Source organism: Serinus canaria, chromosome 2, assembly GCF_022539315.1.
Source record: "Serinus canaria isolate serCan28SL12 chromosome 2, serCan2020, whole genome shotgun sequence".
NCBI lineage: Eukaryota > Metazoa > Chordata > Aves > Passeriformes > Fringillidae > Serinus > Serinus canaria.
The window spans coordinates 150,004,189-150,014,102 of record NC_066315.1 but is presented as its reverse complement, the minus strand read 5'-3'; the positions used below and the strand labels follow the sequence as shown (position 1 = coordinate 150,014,102).

The following is a 9,914-nucleotide window of genomic DNA, read 5'->3' as shown; positions in this document are numbered from 1 at the left end:
GTCCAGTGGGGACTGAGGGATAAAAGGGATCACGAGCCAGAACAGGGCACAGAAGGATTAAAGCATGTTTTAATTCTTGTGTTTTCCAACCGGATGGGAATGTGCAGAGTGCAGCCCCAGGTCTGTGCTGGAGGTGGAGCCCACCCAGACCATCTGCCCCAGCCTTTTACAACACTCTGAGAGTCTCCCTCGTATCCAAGTGACCCAAAATGACTTTTCTAAATTAAGATCCCAACCACGATGCCGTGCTCGACTTCCTTCCCCCTCAGCACATCTGCTGCTGACACTGAAAGGTTCTTTTCACCTCATTTTTAGGCTTTGTTTGCATGCCTGGGGCTGTACAGAAAAAAAGAGGGAAAGAGGCTTCTGTGCTCCTCTGGAATTAGGGATGTGAGAGTCAAGCAGGAGAAAAATGAAGATATCCAAGAGAGGATGTGTTGCCGTGTCAGAGGCAGATGCTCCAAGCCCTCCAAACCCTAATATGGAAAAATAGCTCTATTTTAAGGCCGGAAAAAAGAGCACATGATAGTTTTGAGATGAGAAATAATTTGAGAGCGATATTGAAAATGATATCACTGCTGCTGCACTGCCAGGCTCATTCCATAATTAATAACTCCTTCAGATGGAGTGACTTTCCTTTGAGGGTGCAGAATTAAACATTTAAATCCCTCTCTGTAAATACAAGTCTGTGGCAGAGCTCTCCAGAAGCCTCGCAGCTACACTCTAATGTATATTTATATTCTAGATAAGTATTTTTAGCAAGAACTACAAGTCCTCTCTGTGTTTGATGACATCAGAGCTCTGTTTTACATGCAATGTCCCGACTGCAAAAAATATCCCCTGCTTTTTCCTGCTCTTGGAATATCGCAATAATTTCTGCCCTTATCTCTCTTTCACATTTAATGTGCGTTCCAAGAGGGCTGTGTGGGGTTTTTTCCCTCTCTCTCGCTCCCAAAGATGATAAAATATATAAAATTTTTAAAAAAACCAAGCAGCCAAAGAGCTCCTCAGGTGTTTCCCACCTCTGCAATCAGGGCATGCTGGGATAACAGCCACCACTCATGGCCTGACCAGTGTCCTGCTGTGGAAAACAACTGGAAATGATCCCTGCTGGAAAACCCAGTCCTTTAAATATTAATCTTGCTGTTCCCGTGATGCTTTCCTGGGAATTCTTCTCAGCACAAACCAGGATTGAACCTGGGTCCTCCTTCAGTTTAAATCCAAGCTGAATGTTTTGTCTTTCCAGGGAAATTATCGTTTGGAATGCCCACTTCACCTTCTGGAATCGTGGAGCTCACAAGTAAAGGCTACTCAAGGCTCATACACAGCCCTGATTTTTGGCTGGAGGTGGGACTCAGCAGGATATCCCAGCTGGAATATCCTCACAGATGAACCTCTCTTGTTCTTTCCTCTCTAATTCCTGGGTGGAAAAAAGCACTTCAGGTTTGTAACTGGAAGCAGGAGATGCAGATCAGGAAAAAATTCCTCCCTGTGAGAGTGGGGACGCCCTGGCAACCCTTCAAGGTTGCCCAGAGAAGCTGTGGTTGCCCCATTCCTGGAAGTGTCCAAGGCCAGGTTGAACAGGGCTTGGATCAGTCTGGGATAGTGGAAGGTGTCCCTGCCCATGGCAGGGGTTGGAATTTGATGATCTTGAAGCTCCCTCCCCACCCAAACCATTCCATGACTCTGCATACCTCTAGTGCTGCCCCACATTTGCAGAAGGTCTGGAAGGCGGTGGAAAAAGCAATTTTTTTGACCAGATTAAGCACAAGGCACCGAGGAATGCCCTCAAATCTGGAGATAAAATCTCTGCATGCGCCGGGAAGAACAAGCCCACAGACAGACAAGAAAAATCCTTGAGCAGAGCAGCATCGGTGCTGGATTCCGCTGGCTGTGAAGCCTCACCCGGCAGGGCCGAGAGGTTGCAGGTCTTTTTCTGGCCCTTTGGAGACACATTTTCCTCTGTTCTATTTTCTCCAGCCTATATTTAAACTTCTCCCTCCCCGTGTCCACTCGACCCAGTGACGCAAAAAATCCGGCCAGGCCTTTGATTCTCCTGCATTTCCTGGGGCAGTGGCACTGGCTGGGTTTAACTCCTGAGGGGCAAAGGGAGGGATAAATAACAGCAATAACCAAAGAAACAGCAAATTCGGTTTTTTTAAGTGCTCCCAGTGACGCCTGTTCGGCCTTGTGGCTGCCACGGTGTGATCAGGTGGCTTGCAATACAAAAAAAGGCCATTTCGTACCCCTGCCTGAAGGGTTTGTCACCTCTCCTAATCAAGGAATGTATCAGAGGTGCTCTGAAGATAAAAATCTGCTTCTGAGTCTGTTTTGGCTCCAGTAGAAACTCGTGGGTCACGTTGGCAGGTCAGTCCTGGGTGACAGGAGGCCGGGAGGGGCAGGATGCTGACAGCCAGCACTGGTGACACGAGGGGACCAGGGGACAGTCCCCACAGGGAGCATCTTTGCAGCACGGCAGGGTCACTCCCACCCTCCTGTTGGTCTCGATGCTGAGCTCAGTCACTTTCTCTTTTCCTCCCTGAAACCCCCTCACTTCTCCCAGTGCATATCCCAAAAAAGCCTCCTGTCCCACTGGACTATATTTAACCCTTCTCCCACTCCTTTTCCAGCAGGGATAGCCTTAAATCTGGCTTTTCTGGCTTTTCCAAGGAGGATTTTTGCACTCCTGTGCTCAGCCCTGTGTGTGGTTTTCCCCCTGTCTGGCACAGGGCAGTTTGGGAGCTGAAAAACAAGTCAGAAATCCCCTCCCTGCACCCTGTGCTGCCCCACACTCCTTTCCCATGGGAATATCGAACACAAAAGAAAGATGCTGTAGGCTGAAAACCAGAGAATCCAACTTTATTAACCAAATTCTCACTCTCACCCTCCCAGTCCCTCTGCCTCCAGACCCTGCCCCATCCACAGGTGGAAAGCAGAGCCCAGGATCCTGCAGAAAATGTGGAAAAGCTGCTGGAGACAGAGCTGGAAGCCAGGACAAAACCAAAAAAAAAAAAAAAAAGAATGTGTTTTGAGGATGGCAGGTCTGGAGCTTTGCTTCTGGCCTGACACATCCAACTGGTTTGGAAGCAGGAAAAAACAGAACGGACGAGTGGGAAGCAGGGGCTGGTGCTCAGTGACTGTGAGGGTGGGTGGAATACTGGGATTTGAGTAACTTCCAGTTATTATCCTCTCCATGGCATTTGCTCCCTGCAGATCTCAGCATTGCCAGGGGGTTTTCAGTGTTTTAGTGGGTTTCACCTCCAGGAAAAAGGGCTCACCATCCTCCTGAGCTCTGCCAAGGAATGCGAGATTGTCAGAGTTTTCTCCTAAATGGCACTGAAACAAACCTTGAGAAACGATTCCCTCTGTGCAAGGAGGAGAAAAAAACAAACAAACAAAAAAACCCTGCTTTGGTTTCTTGTGGAAAGAGAGCGGAAAAGGTGGGGGGAATGGAGGAAAAATAGACTCTGCCACAGAGAAGGTTGCTGTGAACACACAAGGATGGTGCACAGGGTGTATCCATGCTCTGCTCTACCCTGACTTCCCGATCATCTGGATGATCCCTGGCAATAGGAACAGAGGGAGTGGAAAATTTCCTGCATCTCTGTGAGCTGGGCACACCTGGCTCATTCATATCTGCTTCCACTCCAGCTGCTTTTGCAGCAGGCAGGGCTTCAGAATCAATCCCACATCTGCTGCAAGCAAATCCCAGCTGGGATCCCAGCACTTTTGACTGATTTTTCCTAGAGCTGAGGGACTGGGATAACCATTATTTTCCCTATCCTGCAGTTTCTGCTCTGAAAGGATGAAGGGAGGGCAGAATAAGAGAAGAATTTGCTTGGAATAATCTTTAAAACATCTGGAAAGGGAAATCTGGGAGAGATCCAACTGCAACCTGAGCTCAGGCAGACGCTGAGGGAGGGGGGCATGTTTGTCTGGCCAAACTTAGAAATTTGGGTTGCAGGTCTGCCCTGCGTGGTCTGTCAGTCCAGGGGGGTGTGCTGAACTTTCCAGAAATCCATCCTGTTCCCGCATGGAAGCTGAGCCCTTCTGAACTCATTCCTTAGCCTATCCTTGGAATTAGGCTCCAGATCTCCGCAGTTTCCACCCACACTCTGATGGGCAGGAAGTAACTGGGCCCAGATTCATCAGCTCCTCTCAATCAGGACATGGCACAGGATTCCCAGAGAAGCTGTGGCTGCCCCTGGATCCCTGGCAGTGTTCCAGGCCAGGTTGGATGGAGCTTGGAGCAACCTGGGATGGTGGACGGTGTCCCTGCCCATGGCTGGGGTTGGAAATGGATGATCTTGAAGGTTCCTTCCAACCCAACCCATTCTCTGTGGATCCTGAGGACCAGAAGCAGCTGAAGGTGAGGAACATCTGCTTAAACAGCTGGAAACTGGAGATTTGAAGGGTTTAAGTCCAGGTGCCCAAACTCCTGGCTTGAATCCAGCCTTGAAGATGGGGCGAAGCCACACGCCAGCGAAGAAGGGCATTCCCAAAGCATCTAAGAGTTCATGAGGCAGCTTGGCAGGGAGAGTGGTGGGCTTTCAGCTGGAGCTGGGACACTTGGGACCTCACAGGGAGCACTGGAGGACAGTGCCAGCCACCAGGGCCACCAGGGCCAGCGCTGCAGAGCTGCTCCTCACCCCACTGCTGCTCTTGGTGTCATCCGTGCACAGGTCGGTGTAGCAGCAGGATTTGGGCTTTTGGTCCCCTATGCCGTTGTAGGAAACACATTCCTCCTCACAGCCCCTGGTCACGGTGATGTTGCCAAAAAAGGGATAACCTGGGAGAGGAAGATTGGAGAGGAGGAGGTGGTGAGAGAGGGGAAAAAACATGGAAGGAAAATGGGATTGAGAAACACTGACAGAGGAGGTGTTGGACATCCCTAATCCATGGGTGCCTCTAACCCAGCCTGTTTTTTGTGGGAACAGGCCTGCCAGCTCTCACTGCTGACTCTCTCTCGCCTTCCTGCTCCTTCCAAAATCCAGCATGGAAAAGGGACACAGTTCCCTGCAGATGTTTGCACTGTCTATAAATTCAGGGTCCACAGAGATATCGGGGTAGGAAAGACCACACAGAGGCAACAAGTGCAGTGAGTCTGGGTATTTCACTGTGAGGCTCCAAATCTGATGGATTTCTCTCCTTCCCTCTCTAAAACGGGATAATTTCTCCTGGGTTTTTACAGAGATGTTAAAGGGACTGGGATGGGGAGAGGGAAATGTGGTCAGCAGATTGAGGGAGGTGATTCTCCCCCTCTGTTCTGGTGCGACCCCAGCTGAAGAGTGGGAGCTGCCTCCAGCTCTGGGTCCTGACATGACAAAGACAGGGAATTGTTGGAACAGGTCCAGAGGAGGCCATGGAGATGCTCCAAGGGCTGGAGCCCCTCTGCTCTGGAGCCAGGCTGGGAAATCTGAGGGTGCTCAGCTGGAGAAGGGAAGGCTCCAGAGAGAGCTCAGAGCCCCTTCCAGTGCCTGAAGGGGTTCCAGGAGAGCTGGGGAGGGATCTGGGACAAGGGATGGAGGGACAGGGCACAGGGAATGGCTTCCCACTGTCAGAGTCTGGGATTAGATGGGATATTGGGAAGGAATTCTTCCCTGTGAGGGTGGTGAGGCTCTGGCACAGGTTTCCCAGAGAAGCTGTGGCTATCCCATCCCTGGAAGTGTCCAAGACCAGGTTGGATGGGGCTTGGATCAACCTTGGTCTACTGGAATGTGGGGGTTTGGAGTTCAATGATATTTAAGTTCTCTCCCAACCCAACCCATCCTGGAATTCTTGGATTTCTCCCCAGGACCCCTCAGGGGTGGCACTCACCTGTTTCCACGGAGTGCAGCGTCGTGGTGCACACGGTGGCCTTTGGGGGACACACGATGGGAGTCCTGCACTTGGAAATGTCTGTGGGCTCCTTGCACACGTAGCATTGCAGGGACTGGGCTGCAGAGGGGACAGAAAGGCTCTGAGGGGACACAGCCAGCAAGACAGACCCAAATCTGGAGCTTTCTGACCAAAATGCAGCAGCATCCAAAATTAGGCGTGTCTGGAGGCAATGACAAAGCTTGGATATTCCAGGGGGGAAAAGACAAATCCCAGGACTGGAGGACAAGGGTGGTGCTGCAGGAGCTGGGCTTGAGCTTGAGTTTGGAGGCTCAGCAGCCTGAAAAAGGGGGATTTAGAGGGACTTAAGCTTGAGCTTTGGTAGGTCTGAGTATCCTCTGTGAGAATTCAGCCTGGAAAAGAGGAGGCTGAGGGGAGACTTTTTGGGATCTACAACTTCCTGATGAGGGGAAGTGGAGGGGCAGCACGGATCTCTTCTCTCTGGAGCAGCGACAGAATCCAAGGGAATAGCCTGGAACTGTGTCAGGGCAGGTTTAGGCTGGATATCTGTCACTGACATGTTTTATGAAAAATCCTTTCCTTAGGGTTTCTCCCCTCCTGAGAAGCTGAGAGGCCTCAGGAACAAACTGTAAACAATTCTTATCTGCTGCTGTGGAATGCAACAGGGGGAATCTGGGATTGGCCTCGTCAGGCTGTTTGCAATTAAGAGCCAATCACAGATCACCTGTCGGGCCGGTCTCGGTCTGAGAGAAGTCTTTGTTATTTCATTCCTATTCTATTCTTAGCTTAGCCTTGTAGTGAGATCCTTTCCTCTATTCTTTTAGTATAGTTTTAACATATTATCTATCTTAGAATAATAAATCAAGCTTCTGATACATGGAGTCAACTTTCTCGTCTCTTCCCTCATCATGGGACCCCTGTGAACAAGACGACAGATATCAGGAAAAGGTTCTTCCCTTTTCCTGGCACTGGAACAGGCTCCCCAGGGAATGGTCATGGCATCAGGGTGGGATTGTTGGGATGTCCTGCGCAGGGCAAGGAACTGGACTTTGATAATCCTTGTGGGTCCCTTCCAAACCAGGATATTCCCTGATTGTAAAACCAGCTCCTTCTGCTGAGAGCAGCATTCCCCAGCTGTGACAGCGGCAGCTGCCCCATCCCTCCCCTCATAGCTACAGCTCCTTCCTGCTCGTTTAAGGGAAATTCTGCAGGAATCAGTAACTGAGAGCCAGATTTAAATTTCAGAGCTGTCTCAGAGATCCTGAGGGCCGAGTGTGGCCTTAAAACCACTCTCATCAGGGGCTACTGCTGCTTTTTGAAGAGGCGATGTACAAACCCTTGCTGGCTGCCCCCTGAGGGAGAGACATCTCTAAATATGCAAATCTATGCAAAGCAGCTCTCAAAACCCTCAGTGTGAGCACTGTCCATCCGCAGCCAGCAGACACTGAGGGTGTGGATTTTCCAAACTCCTGCTGGTGGGGCTTGATGACAAAAACCAGCCTGGTCTGAGATTTTCTATCCTACCCTGCTTCCACCGGCTGAAAAAAACCTGCAAGCGTCCAGTGCCATCTATTGGTAAAAATTCACACCGACGCTGTTTTTTTGTTCCCGTTTTGCTGTCTGAGGAACCTCTGGGGCTTTGTGATAAGGGTAAATATTTCTGAAGGCATTTGTTTGAACACCTGACTTCAGAAAGGAATTTTCAAGGCACCTACTCCTCGCAGCAGCTCCTTTGGAAAAATTCGGCGGTGGGGTAGAACCTACGCAGTGCAAAACTTCTATTTCTCCTTCCTTAGCTCTTGCTAAGGAATTCAATTCAAAGAGACAATTCCTTGTCTCTTTGCAGAAGTAAAAAGGAATTTTTCATGGAAATATTTAAATTTTCTTGTGGCCTGTAAACAAAGGTAGTGGAGCCATCCCTGTTTATCCCAGCTCAGGACCTCACTAGATCCCTTCCCAAATATCCATAATCCAATCCATATAATTGTTATATATTTTAACAGAGGTAACACATCATCAACGATCATTTGGAGGTCTGTGGATGTGTAGGATGGATGGATGGATGATGGATGGATGGACAGAGCAGTTCTGGCTTCAGGCACTTGAGAAACTGCCCTGCAACTCTTGGGGTGAGGTGGTTTCCATTTACAAACCTCAATATTTTCATAGATTTATGGGTAAGTGCCTTGAGGGAATTAATCCCAGTTAAAAGCAGGTTTAAGGAAGGAAAACCTCAACCCCTCATCTTTCTCTGGCTCCAGGTGGGGCATTTAGAGGACGTGGGTTTTGTGGGAAGGTTGCATGGAAGAGGAAAGCCCAAATCCATAAGGACTGGGGCAGGAGAACTGAACAGGGACAGCTCTGCATCCTGATCTGAGCCAAAAATTCCCTGCTCCTCACTGTCCAACAGGACCTTCTATTCCTTGATATCAAGCCTCAGGAATATGGGTGGTCACAGACACATCTCTCAGCCACAGCAGGGGTGCCTAGACCAGCTACTTCCCTTTGGATCATCCCCAAAAAAATATTTCTGCCCGATTTCAGCTATAAAGCAAACGGGTTGATAACTCTTTCCATAAAGTTATTTGAGACCATGGGTGGTTTCTCAGAAATTCCATTAAATCCAAGGCAGGAATTCAGATGGAGATGTCTGAGCCCTGCCCAGGCTGCCTTTCCTTTGAGATCTTCCATGGAAACAGCCTGAGGATCTCTGGGGCCCGTGGGCTGTGGGTTAAACCCCTCTGGGGTGGTGCCATCCCTGGAACGCCTGTTCCAGGCAGGGATGTACCTGCAGTTGGTCACATCTGCATGGAGGGAGGACACAGCGATGGCCAGACCCTGCTGCCAGCTTGCCCCAGATCCAGACCCATCACAGACCCCGGGGAATTTCCCATTTCCATCTATCTCCTAAAATATCTCCAGAAATTCCAGGGGAATTTCCTATCTCCTGGAATAAGGGAAAATCCTGGAGCTGGGGGTTTAATAAAACTTTCCAATGTCCTTGGAATTATTTCTCATATCCCCACTCTTATCTTGAAGTTTCACCTTCTGGCTTTCAGCACTTCCAGCAGCCAGCTGGGAGGTTTAGGAAAGTCAGGAGCTCAGGATGAACATTCCTGATGAGACAGGAAGCAGCTCAGTAGAGACTGGCACTTCAAGCTCTTGCCCTGTGGCTTGTGGTTGTCCCCTCTATCCCTGGATGTGGGTGACAGATATCCAAAGGATGTGCATCATTCCCAGTCCGGCATCACAGCTCTTCCCACCAGGAATGCATCTCCCCTTTCCCATTTCACCCTCTCCTTCAACCTTCCTCAGTACAAAAGGCATCATTTCCCCTACCTGGGGGTTACCAGGTCTTCCCCCCCCCACCCTCCCAGGAATTTCCCAGGGTGGGGGTCTCTGGAGTGTTGGGAATGAGGAGCTCTTACCCAACTCCACGAAAGCCAGGCCCAGCAGGAATCCCACCAGGAGTTTCTTCATGCTGAGAGCAGATCCAGGCAGCCAGGACAGATCCAGAGAGGTTCTCCCAAGGAGCTTTATATGTTTTCCCACCCTCCACCAGCTGTTGTTGATCCTGTGGGCGGATTCCCTCGGGGTGATCAGGGGAAAGCCCAGCTCCAGTCTGGATTGGGATTTGCAGAGGAACGAGTTCCCTGACGAGGTGACATCACCCCAACGAGCAGACTCCTGCCATCCCTCGGCTCTTCCCCAGGTTTATGTCCTGGGGCTGGTCCCATGGAAAAGGAAAAACACGGCTGGCACTGCAAGGTGTGGCCCCATGCCAGGGCTTGGATGGGGAATGTGACAAGGTTTGTTTGCTCCTTCCAGTCTGGCTCCACGAGCCCAGAGCTGGTTTGTGTCACACGTGTTGCACTGGCCAACAACTGTCAAGGGGCGAGTGTCAGCAGGCTGGGCTTCCACGTGCTTTGGAGAAATGATTCCACGGGCTGGCAGGGCTGGGGTTGCCCACAGATGTCTGTTTTCCCAAAACCAGTTCAAAATCAAGCCTGGTTTCTGGATCCCTTGGTTATTAACTGAGCTGCTGGGCATGGGAATCGCTTGGAGGCCAGTGGGAT

At 50.3% G+C, this 9,914-nt stretch overlaps 1 protein-coding gene across 1 annotated transcript; it reads right to left on the bottom strand.

Moving 5' to 3' along the window:
* Window positions 1-2,838: 2,838 nt before the first annotated feature.
* LOC103827153 (ly6/PLAUR domain-containing protein 2-like) lies at window positions 2,839-9,548 on the bottom strand. Its single transcript, XM_009102668.4, has 3 exons — window positions 9,267-9,548; window positions 5,818-5,937; window positions 2,839-4,789 (listed from the first exon to the last, which is right to left on the bottom strand). The coding sequence occupies exons 1-3, from the start codon at window positions 9,316-9,318 to the stop codon at window positions 4,578-4,580; spliced, it is 384 nt and encodes a 127-aa protein (XP_009100916.2). The 5' UTR covers window positions 9,319-9,548; the 3' UTR covers window positions 2,839-4,577.
* Between the last annotated feature and the right edge of the window lie 366 nt (window positions 9,549-9,914).

What these genes read in the sequence shown, in the direction of transcription:
- LOC103827153 (XM_009102668.4), bottom strand. Translation starts at nt 9,318, where the DNA reads ATGAAGAAACTCCTGGTGGGATTCCTGCTGGGCCTGGCTTTCGTGGAG. An exon ending in CCTGGCTTTCGTGGAGTTGG is followed by an intron (nt 5,938 to 9,266) that starts GTAAGAGCTCCT and finishes TCCCCTCTGCAG; the next exon opens with CCCAGTCCCTGCAATGCTAC. An exon ending in GCTGCACTCCGTGGAAACAG is followed by an intron (nt 4,790 to 5,817) that starts GTGAGTGCCACC and finishes TTCCTCTCCCAG; the next exon opens with GTTATCCCTTTTTTGGCAAC.